The 23,714-nt window shown below is 25.6% G+C and overlaps 1 protein-coding gene across 1 annotated transcript; it reads right to left on the bottom strand.

Moving 5' to 3' along the window:
• Positions 1–317: 317 nt before the first annotated feature.
• On the bottom strand, positions 318–18,741 carry LOC109598904 (uncharacterized). Its single transcript, XM_020014807.2, has 5 exons — positions 18,080–18,741; positions 13,658–14,078; positions 9,610–9,760; positions 8,898–9,550; positions 318–1,107 (listed from the first exon to the last, which is right to left on the bottom strand). The coding sequence occupies exons 1-5, from the start codon at positions 18,633–18,635 to the stop codon at positions 963–965; spliced, it is 1,926 nt and encodes a 641-aa protein (XP_019870366.2). The 5' UTR covers positions 18,636–18,741; the 3' UTR covers positions 318–962.
• Positions 18,742–23,714: the final 4,973 nt, after the last annotated feature.

Genomic DNA, 23,714 nt, shown 5'->3' with positions numbered 1-23,714 from the left:
GTTTAATTAGAGTTACATTATTTAATCCAGTTTTACTTCAATTAATTATTATATTTAGAGACATTAAAGTGACGAATAAAATTATACCCAATAAAACTAATTAATTTGTTGATTTTTTTCCTTTAAGTTTCATAACACAAAAGTATTTTACATCTGATAATTTTAATAACACTAAAGCAATAAACTCAATATACATATTATCACAACATATTTATTTGCTATTTTTACAAATACACAGTTTTCAATAATTTAAATAAATAATTAAATAAACACGACCGTAATAATGGTAATCGTACAGTGTAAGATGACTAATTAAATCCTAATCGAAAGCCAGAATAAATAAATAAATAAATAAATAAATAAATAAAATAAATTAAACCTAAACTAATTTTGTCATGTAACAAAAGTTGACAATAAACTATGAATAACACTAGAATAACTCAGTGCTCCATAATTGCATTTAGCAGCAAATTAATTGAGCAAATCCTAAATTAGAAATACAATCTCATATTTACATTGCAAGAGCTAAGCCTAGGTGAATAGATTTTTATTTAATTGTTGTAGGCATAAAAAGGTTATCATTAAAACGACTAGTAAATGTTAAAACACTATTAATAAGTCCTAACTCTTAATTTTTATCGAAGGTGATTTACTGGAAACTGAAAATTGTAGATTTGAAGTAACATTTTTGGCACACATTTTTTTTTAATAAATACTAGTAACTGAATTAATGCGACAGTTTTAATTTTACTTCAATTTTTGCACACTTCACTATTTAATTGTTCGACCATTCTCCAACAAATAGAGCGTGTAATTTTTCGTCGATAACCAAATCGTTTACGATTGAATTCAGTCACAGTACCCATTCGAACTTAACACATTTCATACTAATTGTTTCTTTGATTATTTTGAAGATCGTGCACGTATTCAAAATAATCAGCAAAACCGCAAAGTCTTTTACATCATATCTCTGTGTTAACCGCACACGTCGGGTACAATCGTATACAATCCCTCTTGTCCTGTCCATCCCTCGCAGCCTGGACGTACTTGTAGAACCTTATCACCGCTGCGTTGGTCGACGTCGGCTTTTGTAACTCCTTTGAGTCCCTAAAAATTAAAAAAAATATATGTAATGATTTGTGTCAGTGAAACAAAATAATGCTAATTTAAAAGAAAGTCGACTGGGAATTCAATCAGATATTCAAGATGGAAAAACCGTTACTTTGACAAAAACAATTCGTGTGTGTTACATACAAAAAAATTGTGAAGAATGTCTGTTGTTTGATTACTGATTGAGAGAAATTAATATTTCATTAAAAAGTTATTTTAATTTAAAAATATTAGGAAGAAATTAAAACAGGAATCTGTATTACCTTTTTTTTGCTATTCTCAGACAGGTGACATTTTAAATATATATTTTTATTATTATTATTATTTATTTAACTTTATTTTGTTATAAAATAAACTGTGTCAATTTTAAACATAATTTTTATAGCCACAAACCATTCAAAAGAAATTTAAGAACGTGTTAATGTTAATTTAGTGAACAATAAAGTTAAAACAACAAAAACATTAAAAAGGTGACCATGAATAAAAATTTAAATGTTTTTTACACTGATTTAAATTTAATTAATAGTTTTTATTATTTATAATAAATGTGCAATTAAATATTTTTGCCTAGCAATTTTAATAATTTTGTTTGAATGAGACAAAAAATAAAATTTAAAACAAAATAGGGATGAAATTAATATAGATGTCTGTATTGAATTATTTGGGCTATTATTAGAGAGATGGCAGTCACTAAATATATAAAATTAAACTAATTAACGTTATAAAATAATCTACGACAATTTAAAACACAAGTTGTAAAGCTCAAAAGAAATTTAAGAACGTGTTAATGTTAAACATTCATTAATTTAATGCAACAACGAAAACATTTTAAAAAAGTAGCACAATAAAGATGCATTTATATCCATAAACAGGAAAATTATGAAAATATCCCTAATTTAAATAATTAATTATTCGAAACGACGACGACATTCATCACATATTAGGTTTTTTATAAGTATGACTCAAAAAAAAAACTTTCTAAAGAAGAAAGATCAGATGCGAACAGGTCACGGAATTGGTGAATGGGCACGGACTCAAAAATATGTTATTTATGGCGTTTTCCGTTCCGAATTTAAATTGATCTGGACATTTTTAAGGTTACATTACGATTGTTTAGAGAATTTAGCACGTGTGTGGTCGAGTACCTTTTATTTTTTTGTTATTTGAAGGATGTAGAGCGTTGTTAATTATTTTAAATTATGTTAAATACATATTTTATTATTAAACTAAGTAAATTAGCTGATCAATTTTATTACTCCACTTTCAGTTTTTCGGATAAAATTCCATAGAGAAAGTTTAACTGTCATACAATTTTTAGACGTGTACCCACGTTGTTTACAAAGTTAAATTTGTTAACTAAAGTGTCATACCAAAGTCAGGTTTTGAAACATTTTTATTGGAACGTCATTGACAAGAGTAACGGAATTAGCAAATCGTGCAGGATTTTAACTTCCTTTTAGTACAATTCCAGATTACAATGTTAATGACACTTAATTAATTATAAGCTTGGTTGCCAAACTTATATAATAATCACTGAAACTACTAAAAACTTTATCTTGATGTGTGAAGAAGAATTACTTCCCTCAGAGACACCACTAGAAGAAGACAAATCAGCTTCACATAGATTACATGTAGTTGATGCTGAAGGTGAATCAGAAGAGGAGAATGTAGACGAAGAAGACAAAGAATTGGAAGAAGACAAAGAGACGAGTTTGAATTATGAAGTAGTATACACTTTATCTTGAACTTGATTTGTAGAGCAGAATTACTTTGTTCTTCACATCAATAAGGAGCAAAGTATCACCAGGTGTATCACCAGAAGAAGACAAATCAGCTTTATATAGATTACAAGTAGTTGATGCTGAAGGTGAATCAGAAGAAAAGTATGTAGAGGAAGAAGACAAAGAATTGGAAGAAGACAAAGAGACGAGTTTGAATTATGAAGTAGTATAAACTTTATCTTCAACTTGATGTGTAGAGAAGAATTACTTTGTTCTTCACATCAATAAGAAGTAAAGTATCACCAGGTGTGTCACCAGAAGGAGACAAATCAGCTTTACATAGAATATATGTAGTTGATGATGAAAGTGAATCAGAAGAGGAGAATGTAGAGGAAGAAGACAAAGAGTTGGAAGATGACAAAGAGACGAGTTTGGATTATGAAGTAGTATAAACTTTATCTTCAACTTGATGTGTAGAGAAGAATTACTTTGTTCTTCACATCAATAAGAAGTAAAGTATCACCAGGTGTATCACCAGAAGGAGACAAATCAGCTTTACATAGAATATATGTAGTTGATGATGAAAGTGAATCAGAAGAGGAGAATGTAGAGGAAGAAGACAAAGAGTTGGAAGATGACAAAGAGACGAGTTTGGATTATGAAGTAGTATAAACTTTATCTTCAACTTGATGTGTAGAGAAGAATTACTTTGTTCTTCACATCAATAAGAAGTAAAGTATCACCAGGTGTGTCACCAGAAGGAGACAAATCAGCTTTACATAGAATATATGTAGTTGATGATGAAAGTGAATCAGAAGAGGATAATGTAGAGGAAGAAGACAAAGAGTTGGAAGAAGACAAAGAGACGAGTTTGGATTATGAAGTAGTATAAACTTTATCTTCAACTTGATGTGTAGAAAAGAATTACTTTGTTCTTCACATCAATAAGAAGTAAAGTATCACCAGGTGTGTCACCAGAAGGAGACAAATCAGCTTTACATAGAATATATGTAGTTGATGATGAAAGTGAATCAGAAGAGGAGAATGTAGAGGAAGAAGACAAAGAGTTGGAAGATGACAAAGAGACGAGTTTGGATTATGAAGTAGTATAAACTTTATCTTCAACTTGATGTGTAGAAAAGAATTACTTTGTTCTTCACATCAATAAGAAGTAAAGTATCACCAGGTGTGTCACCAGAAGGAGACAAATCAGCTTTACATAGAATATATGTAGTTGATGATAAAGGTGAATCAGAAGAGGAGAATGTAGAGGAAGAAGACAAAGAATTAGAAGAAGAGAAAGAGACGAATTTAAATTATGAAGTAGTATAAACTTTATCTTTAACTTGATGTGTAGAGAAGAATTACTTTGTTCCTCACATCAATAAGAAGCAAAGTATCACCCGAAGAAAACAAATCAGAAGAAAAGATGAATGTAGAGGAAAAAGAGTAAGAGATGTATTTGAATTCTGAAGTAATATAAACTTTATAATTAAGTTTAACTTAATATATAAAGAAGAATGACTCTTCCTCACAACAAAATTAAGAAAGGAATTGCCTGGTAGATGTTTTTTACCAAAAAAAATAGAGAAAACTAAATCAGACAAGTGTGTAATTAATAACTTATCCATTTGTTTATTTGAAGAAGTTAAGTTTGGCAACGTTAACCGGCAGAAGAACCGACGTTGTCTGTTTTGGGCTACAGTAGGTGACCGGGATTCAGAAAATGTAAATTAAACAGACATGGTCAAGGTGAACGTGGTGCGTTACTCAAATATTTGACTCGATTTCAAATTTATTCATCTACGTTGTTGACTTGGTGGAAACAAGGAAAATCTACATACTCACACACATAAGTGTGTTATAAGTGTGTTTACTGTTCAATTATTAATTGAAACTGGAACTACAGATTAGATTACTTTCATCCTTTTAACAGATTTCTCACGGTACAGCGTACCTAAGTCGGTACGGATTTCAATGAATTATTAATACCATTCTAACAGTAAATAAAAATAACTCACAATAAATATTTATAAAACGTTATAAAACGCAAACTTGCTGCTCAAAATATTATGCCCTCTTTGTATATATTTCGAATACGGCATATAAATTATTATAATTAATAACGGTAACAAAATATAATATATTATTAATTGTGATTCTTCGTGTGTTCGTTCCAAAATCAGCATCCGCGTGATGGTCATCGACAAGAGAAAATATCACACACACACACACGTGAAATTTGAACCAATTATTTCGGTCAACTGAATCTTATTTAGATACGTAACGATTCCACAGTTCCGGTTTCTCGTTATTATGATGTTCAACAATTTTATTTTTTTAAATTTAAAACTATTGATGGAACATGTATAAATAAATTAGATACAGAAGTAATTAATATTTTAGTTAACATCTTTTAATAAATTTTATTTATACAATATAAATCAATAATATATTTGTTTAATTATATTTTCTTATTATAAATTCTCGTAATAAACATCAAATAAAAGAACATAACATTTAAAATATTATTCGAATATTAAATAAAATTGTGAAACATGTAAAATTTACAGAAATAATTTTTAATTATATAAAAGAAACTAGTTAATATTTTATTTACTCTAATTAAAATTTTTAAAGATAATTTTGAAATTTTATATTTAATTTCAATTTAATAAAAATAATATATTTCTATATTTGTAAAATTTAATAAAAACCAGTAAATTATTAATTTTTTTTAAATTTTTGATTTTAACTAGTTTTTCTATTTATAAAATTTTGATTTTTTTTTATTAAATTTAAATCAATTCGGAATTTAAATGATCAAATATTTCGAAAATTATTTAATATTTTTAGTATACAAAATTTTATAGAATTGTTAAAATTTTCCAATTTTTTTAGTATTAAATTAAATTGGAATTTTGAGATATTCAGAATTAACTAATTTTTCTATTCATAAAAAAATAAAAGTAGAAAATATTTTTAGTTAGTTTTATATATATTTCCAAAATTATAGAAATATATAAAATAATATTTTTATTAGAAAATCTTAAATTTTCTAAACATCTTTTTGTTACATTCAATTAAAATTTCAGATATTTTAAGTTCAATTTTGAATCTAAATTACAAATTTATAAAAAAATATTTTTTTTAGAATTGTTAAAAATTTCTTATTTTTTATATTAAATTAAAATTTCGGAATATTTTAAATCAATCCAATATCCAAATTATTAAATTTAATAAAATTTAAATATATACTTCGAAATTTTGAATGAAGTGAATATATTTTAAACAATATTTTTATTGTCTGTATTTTTAAATTATCAAATATTTTTAAAATTCTAGAATATAAAAAGAAATTTATTTTTTAGAAATGAAAAAATTTTCTTATTTTTTTATTCTTAAAATTTCAAAATATTTTGAAAATTATAGAATATACATTATATATTATGATTTTAAATTAAAATTTCGAAATAATTTAAATCAATTCAATATCCAAATTATTAAATTTAATAAAATTTAAATAAATACTTCGAAATTTTGAGTGATGTGAGTATATTTTAGTCAATTTATACAAATTTTGAAATTTATAGAAAATATAAAACAATATTTTTATTGTTTGTATTTTTAAATTATCAAATATTTTTAAAAGTCTAGAATATAAAAAGAAATGTATTTTTTAAAAATGAAAAATTTTTTGTTTTTTATTATTAAATTAAAATTTCAGAATATTTTGAAAATTATAGAATATATATTATACATTATAATTTTAAATATTTTAAAATCAATTGTGGATCCAAAATATCAAATATTTTGAAAATTATAATATAATAATTTTTTTGGAAATGAATAAATGTTCTAAAATTTTTTATTTTATTAAGTTAAAATTTCAGAATATCTTGAAAATTCTGGATCCAAATTATCAAATATTTTGATAATCATACAATATATAATACAATTTTTTTAAGTAAAAAAAATTTCTAATATTTTTTATTCAAAATTTAAGAATATTTTGAAAATTGTGTGATATATAATCAATTCTGAATCCAAATATTTTGAAAATTATAGAATACACAAAATTTCAAATTCAATTTTGAATCCAAATTATCAAATATTTTGAAAATTATAATACAATAATTTTCTTCTAAATGAAAAAATTCTATTTTTTTATTATTAAATTGTAGAATATATAAAATAATTCAATTCTGGATCCAAATTATAAAATATTTTGAAAATTATACAATATATAATAAAATATTTTTTTATAAATGAAAAAAGTTTCTAATTTTTTTATTATTATTAAATTAAAACTTCAGAATATTTTGAAAATTTTAGAATAAATAAAACAAATCAATTATGGATTCAAATGAACAAATATTTTGAAAATTATAAAATATATCTTACAATTTTTTTTTAAATAAAATTTAAGAATATTTTGAAAATTGTATAATATATAAAAAATCAATTCTGAATCCAAATTACCAAATATGTTGAAAATTATAGAATATACAAAATTTCAAATATTTTAAAATCAATTTTGGATCCAAATTATCAAATATTTTGAAAATTATATAATATATAATGAAATATTTTTTTATAAATGAAAAAAATCTAATTTTTTTATTATTAACTTTCAGAATATTTTGAAAATATGTAAAATAAATCAATTTTCAATCCAAATTATCAAATATTTTTAAAATTATACAAAATTTACTAATTTTTTTTTATTACTATTAAATTAAAATTTCAGACTATTTTGAAAATTGTAGAATAAATAAAACAAATAAATTCTGGATCCTAATTATCAAATATTTTGAAAATTATAAAACAATTTTTCTTTTCTAAATGAAAAAATATTTTTTTTTATTACCATTAAATTAAAAATTCAAAATATTTTGAAAATTGTATAATATATGAAACAAATCAATTCTGGATATAAATTATCAAATATTTTGTAATAATACAATAATAATTTTTAGAATGAAGAAAAATTCTATTTTTTTTATTATTAAATTGTAGAATATATAAAATAATTCAATTCTGGATCCAAATTATTAAATATTTTGAAAATTATACAATATATAATAAAATATTTTTTTATAAATGAAAAAAATTTCTAATTTTTTTATTATTGAATTAAAAATTTCAGAATATTTTGATACCTATCGAATATATGAAACAATATTTTTTAGAATTCTTATAATGTTCTGTTTTTTTTTTTCAAAATTAAATTAAAATTTTAGAATATTTAAAATCAATTAATATCAAAATTATTAAATTTAGTAAATTTTTGAGAATAGTTATACGTTTTATTTACTTTTACACATATTTTCAAAATTATTATGTATATATAAAACAATATATTTTTAGAATTTTGTTTTTTTTTTATTTAAATTAATCAAATTTGGAATTAATCAATTATGGATTTTATCAAATTTGACAAAAGTAAGTCCTTGAAATTTTTTAAGATTATATTATTCTTATATTTATTTTGAAAATATATAAAACAGTAAACATTAAATTGGTAAAATATTTTTAATATAATATAAAATTAAAATTTCGAAATTTTAAACCTAATTCTACATTTTTTCATTTATTTCTAAATTGTGAAGGTGATAAAATTTAAATGGATACCTCCAAATATTTTTGATATTTTTGAGATATTTTCATATATTTAAAATTAATATTGAAATATTTATATTTTATAAATAAACAAATAAAATAAAATATAACATAAAACGTTATTAAATAAATTAATAAATTAAAATAAATATCGAATTCATAAATTTAAGATGCTTTTGAAAATGTTAAACATCAATTTTAAAATAACAATATCAAACCAGTTTATAAAAGAAACTTAACCATTAAAACAGAGAGATTTAATTGTAAATCCAGACAATAACAAGCAAACGTCTCGTTCACATTTCGCTTCAACAACCATAAAAAATCATCAATTACGCCCATCAAAACAACGCGTCTCAATTAAACCAGCTTTGTAATGGAACCGACACCAGTTACGTAAATAGGTCGCACCAAGAAAGTGACAACAAAACCGAAACCACTCACCTGCTCAGCTCGGCCGAAAGTAGGTTGCTGTGCGGACTGAACTTCGGCGGGTTCTTGTACATGCTGCAGATCAGCCGTTCCCTGCACGGCTCCTCCTTGAACCCGAGCCCGAGCAGGATGCCGTCGATCTTGGCCAGGATGGGGCTGTAGAACGGGTCGTAGGTGATGCTGGCCGCCTGCAGCAGCTCCTTCTGCAGCGCGTCCTCCTTGCGGTCCGCCTGCTTCTGCTCCAGCTGCTGCCGCTGCTCCTTGGCGATCAGCGAGGCGATCTCCTTGCGTTGGTTGGCCAGCTCCAGCTCGTTCCGCTTAGCCAAGGCTTCGGCGATTTGCTTCTGTTGCTGCGGCGTTATTTGCACTTGGATTTGCTGCTGCACTTGGGGGTTCACGTAAGGATTGTGTTGGTTGTAACCGGTCTGGGGAGGAACCGAATACGTGGACTTTAGATTGGCGTTTGGAGCTGGCGGTGGTGTTTCCAGATAAACGTTCGGAGGTCGTACTTGAGGACCCACCGGTGGTTGCTTCTTGGAGGCCTGCATCAAAGCCGCCTGTTGCCTGAGCTTCTCCTGCAGCCTCAGAGCCTTGTTCACCTGTTCCTGCAGCTTCAGATTCTCCTCTTGGATCTTGAGCTTCTCCTGTTGCAGCCTTGCCTTGATCTGTCACAATTAACGAGTGTTTAATTGATCAACAACGATTATTAGTCGAAGTAACTTACGAGGGCTTCTTTCTCTGCCTTCAGTACAATGTTTTCGATCTCCTGGGGTGTCGCTGGTTTGTTAACGTCCGGTCTGGTACGGCGGACGTCTTGACCTTGACCCCATGGGCTTATATCGTTCTGGCTTGGGTCGTGTCTGTGTGTTAGGTAACTGTAAAGAAATTGGGAATTTTACTTTTTTTTATTGGAAGAAAGTCTGAGGTGAGGGAACCATAAAAAGTATTGGTAATGTTCCACATTCCCAATTGATTCTTATAGTACAGTACTTGATAACAACTAATTAATTGTTTATTGTTTGAGAAATGTTATTTTAGGATATTTTACATTTGTTTTAAGTATCTAATAAAACTATTACTACTAATAACTAATTATTAATTAATTAAATTTTTTTAAAAATATATATTTTTTACATATTATACATTATTAGTTTTTAAGATATTACTCTAAATTATACATTACTACTTTAGCTAATATTTCATGAATTTTTTTAAATAAATTAAAATTAATAAATTTCAGTTCAAAACTCTAAAACTAAAACTTTTCAGTTAATTTTTTATTTTATTTAATTTTTTGAATTGTTAAAATTCTCCTATTTTTTAAATGTTTTTAAGATCCATAAAAATCATATAGTTTTTTTAAATTTATTAATTTTTATTTTCAATTTTTCAATTTTTCAATCATTTTTAAATTTTGTAGTTACTTCAATTGATATTTAATTAACAAGTTTATTTTATTATTTAATGTACTTTTCATTAATTAATTAATTAATACCTGAAAATATCTCAAAATTCAGAATAATTTTGAAATTTATTCAGTTTTTTTAATCTTAAATTGAATTGAAATTTTTTAAAAATAAACTGAAATTCAAAAATTCTTAATATTACAAATAATTCTGAAATATTATTATGTATTAATATTAGATAACTATTTAGTGCTATTAAATTTGTCACTAATTCATTGAAAATGAATCTCAATTTTTAAGTTTTTAAAGGCCTTAAATTTACCTTAAATTTCTTAAAATCACAAATAATTATGATTTTTTTTAATTTTATAAACTATTTATATTTTCTAATTTTTAAATATATTAAGATATTTTGAATGTTCTCAGGTTTTTTCTGTTTTTAAATTTCTAAATTTTTCAAATTAATAAATTTGTTCAATTTTTTTTATTATTAAAGACTTAAATTTATCATGAATTCCTTAAAATTATGCATATTTTAAATGTTTTAAAATTCCAGTTAATTTTTAAAATTTCTTCAACTTTTTTAAATATTTTAAAATTATCAAATTTTTTCTATTCTTAGTTTTTAAGTTTTTAAAGGCCTTAAATTTAGCTTAAATTTCTTAAAATCACAAATAATTATGATTTTTTTTAATTTTATAAACTATTTATATTTTCTAATTTTTAAATATATTAAGATATTTTTAATGTTCTCAGGTTTTTTCTGTTCTTAAATTTCTAAATTTTTCAAATTAATAAATTTGTTCAATTTTTTTTATTATTAAAGACTTAAATTTATCCTGAATTCCTTAAAATTATGAATATTCTAAATGTTTTAAAATTTCAGTTAATTTTTAAAATTTCTTCAACATTTTTTTATGAAATTTTTTTAGTTTTTAAAAATCATTAAAGGCCTTAAATTTACCATGAATTTCTTAAAACCATAAATAATTCTGAAATTTCTTCAATTTTATAAACTATTTATATTTATTAGTTTTTAAATATTTAAAAATATTTTAGAATTCTTAGATTTATTTCTTTTCTTATATTCCTAATTTTTTAAAATACATTTGTTCAGTTTTTTTATATTATTGAAAACTTAAATTTATAATAAATTCATTAAAATTAAAAATATTTCAAATTCATAAATTTTAGAATTTTATAAACTGTTTCTATTTTCTGGTTGTTAAGTATATTAAAACATTTTAGAATTCTCAAATTTCTTACTATTCTTAAATTCCTATTTTTTTTTTTTAATTAATAGATTTGTTCAATTTTTTTTATTATTGATGACTTAAATATCTCATAAATTGGGATTTTCTCAAATGTCTTAAAATTCCAGATAATTTTAAGCTTTCTTCAACAAATAATATAAAAATATAGTATTTATATACCGTACCGTTTTATATCTTAAACATTTTCAAATTAATTAATAATATCTTTAATTTCCTTATTACAAATGTCTTAAGAATTTAGATAATATTTTCTAATTTTTAAATATATTAAAATTCTTCAATTCTCCTTCAAAATTAATAAATTATTAATTTTAATTAATGAATTATTAATTTTAATTAATTAATTTAATTAATATATAATTTATATACTGTATATTTTAAATATTTTTAATGTGAGATTTCTTTCTATTTTTACATCTTAAAAATTTTCAAATTAATAAATATCTTAAATTTCTTTAGATCTTAAATTTCTCACAAATTTCTTAAGAATTTAGATAATATTTTCTAATTTTTAAATATATTAAAATTCTTCAATTCTCCTTCAAAATTAATAAATTATTAATTTTAATTAATGAATTATTAATTTTAATTAATTAATTTAATTAATATATCATTAATTAATTTAATTATTATATAATTAATTTATTTAATTAATATATAATTTATATACTGTAGATTTTAAATATTTTTAATATGAGATTTCTTTCTATTTTTACATCTTAAAAATGTTCAAATTAATAAATATCTCAAATTTCTTTGGATCTTAAATTTCTCACAAATTTCTTAAGAACTTAGATAATATTTTCTAATTTTTAAATATATTAAAATTCTTCAATTCTCCTTCAAAATTAATAAATTATTAATTTTAATTAAATTAATTTAATTAATATATAATTAATTAATTTAATTATTACATAATTAGTTTATTTAATTAATATATAATTTATATACTGTAGATTTTAAATATTTTTAATATGAGATATCTTTCTATTTTTATTCATATCTTAAAAATTTTTAAATTAATAAATATGTCAAATTTCTTTGGACCTTAAATTTCTCACAAATTTCTTAAGAATTTAAATAATATTTTCTAATTTTTAAATATATTAAAATTCTTCAATTCTCCTTCAAAATTAATAAATATCTTAATTTAATTAAATTGTTGAAGAAAAATTCAAATAATTTAACACTTAAAGCTTCAAAACTGTTTAAATTTCAGATTAATTTTTACACTATTATAGTGTAATAACACAAAAAATAAATACTTTCGCACACAAAAAGAAAAGTTACATTTAATTACGATATGTTAACGAAAAAACATATTAATTCAACATCAAAAACTATACAATGAATCAAACAAAGAACTAGTTTTACTTGTTACGTGATTTTTAAGTAGTACAATGTTGAATTCTTTGCATACAAACGTCTGATATGGATTATACGATAAAAATACGGACGCACCGTATTTTCTCTTTAACCAAGTAAATGGGAGCAGCCATTTTAATTTTATAATTATGCATCTATTAAATTAATAACGAAATATCAAGGTTTCTCTTAAAAAGACAGGATGATGGACGTCGTCGTTGTTGTTGTTTATCATTTCACTCCACTCAACAATTGTACAAATTTTTGTTAATACTAATTAAACAAAAAAAAAAGTCATTAACATTATTTTATGACACCGTTGGACGAAAAGCAATTCAAATTTGTATGACCGGTTTCAAATTAGAAACCATTCCTCTTATGTGTGTTAAATAATAATAATAAAAATCAATGAATTACCCAACTTTCTCTCAGGTGTTTCCACATTTTATTTTATTTTAATAATGTTATGACACATTTTTCTTAGTTATACTAAATTAGTGTGGTACAACTACACGACTCTATTGTGCCTCGATTAGATCAATTAAATCTTACTTGACTCCAACGATAAGTCGCCTCAAGTAATACAAGGCGAGACGGGTGGCTCTGAAGCCGACCCATTTAAAAAAGGGCACGTAACGTTTCACTTTGGAAAACAACGCCGTGGCTATATCAAAGAAACTGCAAAGAATTGAATGAATGGCACAAAGAATTAAAGGTCAGGACTCACTCTCCACTGAAAGCCGGCCCCTGCGAGGCCCACTGCAGCTCCTGGTCCTCCTCGGGGTTGTAGTAGTGCTTGTACGGTCCGGGTGGGTCGTGCGTGTCGAACGAGTGGTGCAAGGCGGGCGGACCGTCCGAATGCGGGGCGATAACCTCGACGTGGCCGTGGTCGTGGGGCCCCACGTGGTGGTAGTGCTGGATGTGGTGCTTGTGGTGGTGGAACTTGGTGGTGTGCGGCACGTAGGCGCACCACTTGAACAGGTGGTGGAGGGCCGGGAACACGAACAGCAGCAGCTTGAAGATCAGCTTCTTGGCGGCGGCCACGCCCATCACCGCCGGCAGGATGAACATGAACTTGACGGCGAGGAGTTTGATGACCATCAGGATGGCCATCAGGGCGTACATCAGGCGTTCCCCGAGGAACTTTTCTGGAATTTAACATCGGTTACAGTGTTGCTCTTTGGATTAGTTGACTTCTTCTTTGGAACCAGTTCACGCAATTACGTAATTGTGTGTACGATGCGTTTCAGTTTCAGTTTCCAAAACATTTTCGTTGGAAATCCGTTAGATTTGAGGTGAAAGTGTTCCATTACACGCATTGTTACGTTCTACTAGAATGTGATCATCCACTAGACTAGACTTCAAGATTAATCACCATTTTTAATGTCCTAAATGTTTTTAAAATTGCACTAGCTAGAGCTAATTGTTGTGTTAGATTTATCTAATTGTTAAGTGCATATTGTCTAAAGTGGGACTACAGTTTTTCTAATGTTTTACCGAGAAACAATCTGGGATTGTGGCAATACTGGCCAGTGCACCTTTCATCTGAAATTATTAAATTAAGTCATTTTACTCACTCATTTTTATTTTATCTGGATAATTAATCCAGTCAATCAATTCACATAGCTTTCACCTGGAATGTTGTTTTAAAACCAGAAAACTACTAAGATGTCTTCGATTTATATATATATATAAACATTCACAACTGGTGATAAATAAATGTAGGACAAATTGTAACTGCAAACATAACTGAATTTATTTATTACCTCATTAATTTGCGGGAAACACCATTGTTTACCAACTTTACAGTTTACTCCAAATTAAGTCTTTTGTTGTTAGTTTTTGCTAAAATTCATTAACAATAAGTTAAACTAAATACCTATATTTAACTTATTCCGCAAACAATTTATGCTCTTCTTTATTATTATGATTAATAACTCATTGGAGATGGCCAGTGACAAGTTTATTACAAAGCACATTCTGCTTCAGCCTTTTTAGTCAATTTAGTTAAGCTCTCAGTTTTTATGTAGGCTAATTTCCATTCATTTGGGCGTTTATTATTATGAATGCTTTGCCACAAAGTCACTTACAGGCAATTTATTATTTTTTCTACCAAGTATTTTAAATTTTTGTCAATTTTAGATTTGATTTTAACAAGATTAAGATTTACAAGTATATTTCATTTTAATTAATGTTAATTTATTTTGATTTTATTTACAAGTGACAAGTTTATTTCTAGACTTATTTTGCTTCAGTTAGTTAAATTAAATTGTCTATTACTAAAAATGAAATCTATATTCATTTTAGATTTGATTTCAACAAGATTAAGTTTTATAGATATATTTACTTTATATAGATCAATGTTAATTTATTTTGATATTAGTTACAAGTGACAAGTTTATTTCTAGACTTATTTTGCTTCAGTTATGTTTAGACGATTTACTCTTTAAGTTTTCAGGTTTTATGAAGTGTCCATTTATTTTGATATTATTAAGAATAACAAGTTTATTATAATGTATATTTTACCCTAAAATCATTTTCAGGCATTTTATTCTTTTTTTTTTTCTCTAGTATTTTAAATCCTTGTCAGTTAAACCATATTGTCTGTTACTAATAGTGAAATCTATATTTATTTTATGTTTGATTTCAACATGATTAAGTTTTATAGATAAATTTACCTTATAAAAATCAATATTAATTTATTTTGATATTATTTACAAATGACAAGTTTATTTCTAGACTTATTTTGCTTCAGTCTTGTTTAGACGATTTACTCTTCAAGTTTTCAGGCTTTATGAAGACTAATGTCCATTTATTGTGGTATTATTAAAAAATAACAAGTTTATTATAATGTATATTTTGCCCTAAAGTCATTTTCAGGCAATTTATTCTTGTTTCTCTTTAGTATTTTAAATCCTTGTCAGTTAAACCACATTATCTATTATTAATAATGAAATCTATATTCATTTTAGATTTGATTTTAACAAAATTAAGTTTTATAGATATATTTAGAGATAGATCAATGTTATTTTATTTTGATATTATTTACAAGTGACAAGTTTATTACTAGACTTATTTTGCTTCAGACTTGTTTAGACGATTTATTTTTCAAGTTTTCAGGTTTTATGAAAACTAATGTCCATTTATTTTGGTATTATTAAAAAATAATAAGTTTATTATAATGTATATTTTGCCCTAAAGTCATTTTCAGGCAATTTATTCCTTTTTCTCTCTGGTATTTTAAATCATTGTCAGTTAAACCACATTGTGTGTTACTAATAATGGAATCTACATTGATATTAGATTTAATTTCAACAAACATAAGTTTTATAGATATATTTACTTTATATAGATCAATGTAAATTTATTTTGATATTATTTACAAGTGACAAGTTTATTTCTAGACTTATTATGCTTCAGTCTTGTTTAGACGATTTATTCTTCAAGTTTTCAGGCTTTATGAAGACTAATGACCATTTATTTTAGTATTATTAAAAATAACAAGTTTATTATAATGTATATTTTGCCCTAAAGTCATTTACAGTCAATTTAGTCTTTTTTCTGTCAAATATTTTAAATCCTTGTCAGTTAAACCACATTATCTGTTACTAATAATGAAATCTATATTCATTTTAGATTTGATTTCAACATGATTAAGTTTTATAGATATATTTACTTTATCAATGGTAATTTATTTTGATATTATTTACAAATGACAAGTTTATTTCTAGACTTATTTTGCTTCAGTATTGTTTAAACCATTTATTTTTCAAGTTTTCAGGCTTCAAGAAGACTAATTAATATCCATTTATTTTGGTTTTATTAAAAAATAACAAGTTTATTATAATGTATATTTTACCTTAAAGTCATTTTCAGGCAATTTATTCTTTTTTCTCTATAGTATTTTAAATCCTTGTCAGTTAAATCACATTATCTGTTACTAACAATGAAATCTATAATCATTTTAGATTTGATTTCAACAAAATTAAGTTTTATAGATATATTTACTTAATATTGATCAATGGTAATTTATTTTGATATTATTTACAAATGACAAGTTTATTTCTAGACTTATTTTGCTTCAGTCTTGTTTAGACGATTTATTTTTCAAGTTTTCAGGCTTTATGAAGACTAATGACCATTTATTTTAGTATTATTAAAATGTAACAAGTTTATTATAATGTATATTTTGCCCTAAAGTCATTTTTAGGCAATTTATTCTTTTTTTTGTCTAGTATTTTAAATCCTTGTCAGTTAAACCACATTGTCAGTTACTAATATTGGAATCTACATTGATTTTAGATTTGATTTCAACAAAATTAAGTTTTATAGGTAGTTTGATATTATTTACATGTAACAAGTTTATTACCAGACTTATTTTGCTTCAGTCTTGTTTAGACGATTTGTTTTTTAACTTTAATTTGAATAAGTGACAACTGTGGACAGATTTTTAGAAAATTTCTATCTACTTTAACATATTTATACTCGAATTATTTTCCCTGTTAATTATGAGACTTCTTGAAACAACAAAATAATTTAACTCTTAATTCGAATACACATTCAACTTATAACAATTCTAAGTTACCATGTAATTTGCCATAAATAATTCATATGCTCAACATATACTCAACAGACGCCGACACGAATATGAGAGATGTGCTTAAAAAGAAACACAACTAAAAATTGACACATCCTGCTCCGGAATTCTAACCGAGAAACATTGTTTAATATGGAGAAAGTCGTTTCGAGAATTGGTCTTCCGATGTAAACCTGTGCGAGTTTAAATGACTAATAGCTTTTTTTCTTCGTGTGTGTAAACCCATACAACTGTGACACCGAAGTGTTGACAGGTGACTTTACCATCCAACTTATCTCACCAACCAAAACTAAAGATTTTTGGTCACAAATCGATTCATTATTAGATTTATTTATGGTCAGTAATAAAATTAAAATGTGGCACATAAGTTACAACGTCGTAAAACTAAGATGAGCACATTAAATCATATTTATTTACTTTAATGTTATGCACTATACCTTAATTAATTAAGTGATTTATGGAAGACCAAGCGTTTCAAATGAAGAGTTTTTACTCCACAACTTTCCTATTAATAATCGTCATTAAACTGATCAGTTAATTAGTTAAACTTACTAATTTTTTTTATTGTCCTGCCCTGCTCCACGTTCTCCTCGTAGTCCGGGGGCGGCAAGAACTCCATCTTGACAAGCGCCCCATTACCTTCAACTGACCTGGGCGACAGCTTCAGCACGGCGCCTTGGAACACAGTTTCGGGCAGCTGCAGCTCCAAGTTGTGCGTCATGAGGAACTTCAGCGTGTTGTCCTGCAGGGACCTGGACATCTCCTCCAGGGGCGACAGGTCGTCCACGTATCCGTCGGCCGTGGCATTGTCTGTGGTGATGGACCGCTTGATTTGTCCGTAGTCGACTTTGTTTTTGGAGAACTTCAAGAAGCTGGCCACCTCCACGTCCTCCGGATAATCCAGGGTGGTTTTCAGGTACTTGAAGACTTGATTTTGGATGCAGATCATGGTGGGGTGCTTGCAATTCTTGACGATCCCCGTCCACAGGGTGTTGCCTTGCACGTACTTCAAGTACGACGTCGGAAACTCATCGGTCACGTTGGACGCACTCGTGAAACCACGATGGCAGGTTAGAAAGGCTAAAACTAGATAACTTACGGAAATCATCGTCCCGCTTATTAATCAAACACCGCACTTTCGTTCAATTTCACACCAGAATAAAATCCCATACAGCAATTTACGTCCACACGGTTAGCACTGAACAGGAAACTGACACATGTTAAGATTGAAACTGGACCAGAATGTAATCAGGGCATCGTTGAGACACACTCTGAAGAGCGACCAGGCGCGAATACGAAGAAGTGGACGCAGCCATCGGCTTATCATTTCTCGACACACTTTCCGTGGATCCCCACCTTATACAGTTCGTTTGGCTGACGTTTTTACAGACGCCGAAATGTTGATCGGAGACGGTGCACTTGATGCGATTAACGATTGTTTGTAGTAATTGTGCGTCTATGTAAATATGCCCGAAAACATGTTATGGGTTACGGTGACGGTCAATGTTATGGTCACTTTCTTTTCAATTGAATGACTCGTGCGTTTTGTCGGCGTACGATAATTGGAGGTTGAGGTGAATGAAGTATTAAATTGGATTGGAACAAAACGACACAACGATGCTGCGTGCGTAAAATATTAGATTCTAAATAACAATTCAGTGTCATTGAACATTCCTTTAACTAATTTAAAACTACAGAAACATAAAACTATTTTTTTTTATTATTATAGATTACCACAATCTATATTTAAAGTGCTTATATTACAGGAAACTGTAATACATGCATCTTGTCTCCTATTTTTTATTATTTAGGTCTGATTAAAAGTTTATCAATATATAATTATATTATTAACATATTACATTATTATATTTCTTAATTAATTATCAAAATACTAAATCTATATCTAACAAAACATCTAAAATATAAAATACTAAATTAAATTTTTATGATTAATTTCGATCACTATTCCAGAAATAGGAAACTGTAATATTCTCATCTTGTTGCCTAATTTACGATTTTATTCTTTGAAGCTGTTTAAAACTTTGGCAAAATAAAATTAATATTAATTATTATATTTTATTACGTTATCAAATTTTATTATTGTTTGATTAATTTACTTTTAATTAATGTCCTTATATTACAGGAATCTATATTGTTGGTATCTTGTCTGTAATTTTTATCATTTAGGTTATTAAAACTTTGACAATATAAAATTAATATTAAGCATTAAGTTTTTCATATTATTATATTTCTCGTATTTAATCTGTCAGAATTCTGTAAAAAAGGAATGCTTATAATAAAATATTGAGTTAATTAAAGTATATTACGAAAACAGGAAACTGTATAATTCTCATCTTGTTGTCTAATTTACGATTTCATTCTTTGAAGCTGTTTAAAACATTGGCAAAGTAAAATTAATATTAATTGTTATATCTTATTACATTATCAATTTTTATTATTGTTTGATTTATTTACTTTTAATTAATGTCCTTATATTACAGGAATCTATATTGTTGGTATCTTGTCTAATTTTTATTATTTAGGACAACATAAAATTATTATTAAGCAATATGTTTTTCATATTATTATATTTTTAGTATTCAATCTGTCAAAATTCTGTAAAAAAAGAATTTTTATAATAAAATATTGAGGTTATTAAAGTATATTAGGGAAACAGGAAACTGTAATATTCTCATCTTGTTGCTTAATTTACGATTTCATTCTTTGAAGCTGTTTAAAACTTTAGTTAAGTAAAATTAATATTAATTATTATATTTTATTACATTATCAATTTTTATTATTGTTAATAATAATGAGTGTTTTATATTACAGGAAACTCTATTATTGGTATTAAATTATTATTTTAAGAAATGTTTTTCATATTATTTCATTTTTAATATTCATTCTGTCAAAATTCTGTAAAAAAGGAATGCTTATAATAAAATACTGAGGTTATTAAAGTATATTACGGAAACAGGAAACTGTAATATTCTCATCTTGTTGCTTAATTTACGATTTCATTCTTTGAAACTGTTTAAAACTTTGGCAAAGTAAAATTAACATTAATTATTATATTTTATTACATTATCAATTTTTATTACTGTTTGATTAATTACTTTTAATGAGTGTCCTTATATTACATGAAATTATATTATTGGTTTTAAATTATTATTTTAAGAAATGTTTTTCATATTATTACATTTTTAATATTCAATCTGTCAAAATTCTGTAAAAAAGGAATGCTTATAATAAAATACTGAGGTTATTAAAGTATATTACGGAAACAGGAAACTATAATATACTTATCTTGTTGCTTAATTTACGATTTCATTCTTTGAAGCTGTTTAAAACTTTGGCAAAGTAAAATTAACATTAATTATTATATTTTATTACATTACCAATTTTTATTATTGTTTGATTAATTTATATTAATTACCAATTTTTATTATTGTTTTATTAATTTATTTATCTCTCTTTGAGCATATTTAAAACTTTGACTATATAATTAATTATTATATTTTTTATATTATATTTTTAGTATTCAATCTGTCAAAAAATTCTGTAAAATAAGAATGCTTATAATAAATATTGAAGTATTAAATCAGCAAATTATTTATTAGTTATATTTTTGTACATATTTATTCCTCTTTACAGAAAACTGTAATATTTGCATCTTACTCATATTATATTATTATAAAGATTTTGATTTCTTGTTTAAAATATTAAGGTTTATAATTGTTGTCTTTGAGTTTTAGGAAACTGTGATTGTTAAATTTCATTAAATTAAACCTCACCCTCAAATTTTATTGTCAAATTGGCCCAAATTATATTATTTTCAGTAGTGTATCTACAAAAATCGTTTTAAAATGTTCGTTTCTAGGTTAATTCAATAGAACCGGAGCAACACGAAATTAATAAGCTCAATTTGAAACAATTTTAATCATTGCACCAATAAACGACAGAAAGTGCATCCGAAACGCACATTTAAGTACGAATTTTCCCTCAATTAAAAAGGAAAACTTGCACTGGCAAATTAGTTTAAACTGAAGGCGCCTATTTGACCTGAAATGCGCATTTTATGCAAATGCCTCGCAAGTGTGTCGCTTAACTGATAATGAAATTGACTCCGGAGATCATACACACTTATGTTAATAAAACGAAAGGAAGAATAGTATCTTTTTGTTGTTGTTGTAAAAAAAAGAAAACTAGCAACAATGGGACAATTATAATAATTGAACGGCGATGGTCTGTTTAATTTGGTTGCTTCAGGTTGATGTGAGGTGATACATAAATTTGTCACTGTCGAAGTGGATTGGGAAAAGAAATCTCCCACTCATCCTTTGTTGTTTTTTCACCTAAATACTTTATTCAGTTGACTTAGGTCAACTAGGTGTGTATGGAAATATACCATAAAGTCTCCTCTTAAACATGTAACATTTTAATGAACCTTATATGCTGAATAATAAATTAGGAAAATCAATTTAAATTCATAAAAACACACAAAACATTAAAATTCGAAACTTAACGTCTTTAGAAACAAGTAAACAATGTTTATTTGTTAATTATTAACAATTGTTTGAATTTAATAATCGATTGGGCTGCATTCATTCTCACTCACACATTCGTATGTGGACCGATTTAATAGTAGGTTGGTTAACGGTCAATTTTATGACCACTTTCTAAAAATTGATTAAGGATGACTTAATTTGTGCGTCGCCTCACAATTAATGTCCGCAGAAAAAGTTTGGTTTGCAAAAATTTTAACTGACAACAACAGTTGAAACAATAAATTTAGGTTTTTTTTTTTAATAATTTAACTGTTAGAAATGCAGCTAATTAAACGGTTAAATTATTTAAAACGCAGATGAAATTACTCGAACCATTAACCTCGTGGAACTATTACAAATTGTAAATGCTGAACAACAATGGTGACATTAAATAATAATGCCCGAAGAGAAATGACAATGTAATATTAACATAATTGCCTTTTATTCAATATATTTAATTACCTACAAACTGCATTGTACTGTATAATATTGATATGATATATTTATACAGTACGGAAAACGTTTGATCCGTCTGAATTTCCGAAGTGACATTATGCACGAGTAAAGGTCCCCAGTTTGCCCCATAGAGGGCTGTTCCTTCGAGTCAGAAATCAAACGGATCAAACGCTTTTTGCACTGTATATGAGATGAATTTGCGTCAAATTGTTTAGATTATATACCGCATAGTTGCCAGATTTCCGTTTTATCAAAATATATAGAGAAAATGTATGTATGCAATTTATTTTGTATTTCAAGTATGACTTTTGTCATTTAAGTCGTTGAATTTTAAAAAATATAAAATTCAACTAATCATACTTTATTAATTAATTTTTTATTTACTTTATATCCCTTTGATAGTTTATATTAATATCTAATTAAAAATAACCAAATTAAATAAATTTAGAAAATATGTAATAATTAGGTAAATTTACAAAGGTGAATTTTTCTGATTTTTTAGGTCTCATATAATAAATAATGGTAAGTAGAATATTTTCAAAAAAAGAAAAAAAAAAGTAACAGAAACTTAAGCTAACCTAACCTAACCTATCTTTTTTTTTCGGAAAGTTTATCAAAAATAGAACAATTTTCGATGACAGAAACTTGAGCTGTTCTAACCTAACCTAACCTATCTTTTTTTTCGGAAAGTTCATCAAAAATGGAGTAATTTAAAAAAAAATAAATTATTCAAATTTTTTATAAAAGATATCTTAGAGAAAAAATAATTATAATCTTAGAAAATACTGATTTTTTAATTTTTTTCTTGATAAATTTGTAAATATTTTGACAATTATAAGATTAAATAAATATTTATATAACAAGAACTTAATTAATAACAATCAATCATGAAAAAAAAAGATAAATATTTCTTTATTATATTTAATAAAAATTACAAAATTTTCAAAAATTCATGAAAAATTAAAAAATTACGTTATAGATATTTTTTTTTAAATATTCTATTTTTGATGATTTTCCTGAAAAAAAAAAGAGGTTAAGTTTGGTTCCTTTTTTTGGAAAATATTCTATTTATGGTGAGCTTTTTGAAAATAAAAATAAAATTATATAAATGTTTAATACAAATTTCAAGGAAAAACGTCAAAAATCAGTATTGTCAAGTTTAAAATTAATTTTTCTCAAAGAAA

This window comes from Aethina tumida, chromosome 5 (genome assembly GCF_024364675.1).
Source record: "Aethina tumida isolate Nest 87 chromosome 5, icAetTumi1.1, whole genome shotgun sequence".
Classification (NCBI taxonomy): domain Eukaryota; kingdom Metazoa; phylum Arthropoda; class Insecta; order Coleoptera; family Nitidulidae; genus Aethina; species Aethina tumida.
The sequence above is the reverse complement of the archived record's forward strand: the minus strand, read 5'-3'. Positions and strand labels throughout refer to the sequence as shown.

Excerpts from the sequence above, each read along its gene's own strand:
- LOC109598904 (XM_020014807.2), bottom strand. The coding sequence starts at position 18,635 with ATGATTTCCGTAAGTTATCTAGTTTTAGCCTTTCTAACCTGCCATCGT. Across the intron at positions 14,079-18,079 it reads CAGGACAATAAAAAAAATTA|AAAAGTTCCTCGGGGAACGC; the intron begins GTAAGTTTAACT and ends GTTAAATTCCAG. Across the intron at positions 9,761-13,657 it reads GGGCCGGCTTTCAGTGGAGA|TTACCTAACACACAGACACG; the intron begins GTGAGTCCTGAC and ends ATTTCTTTACAG.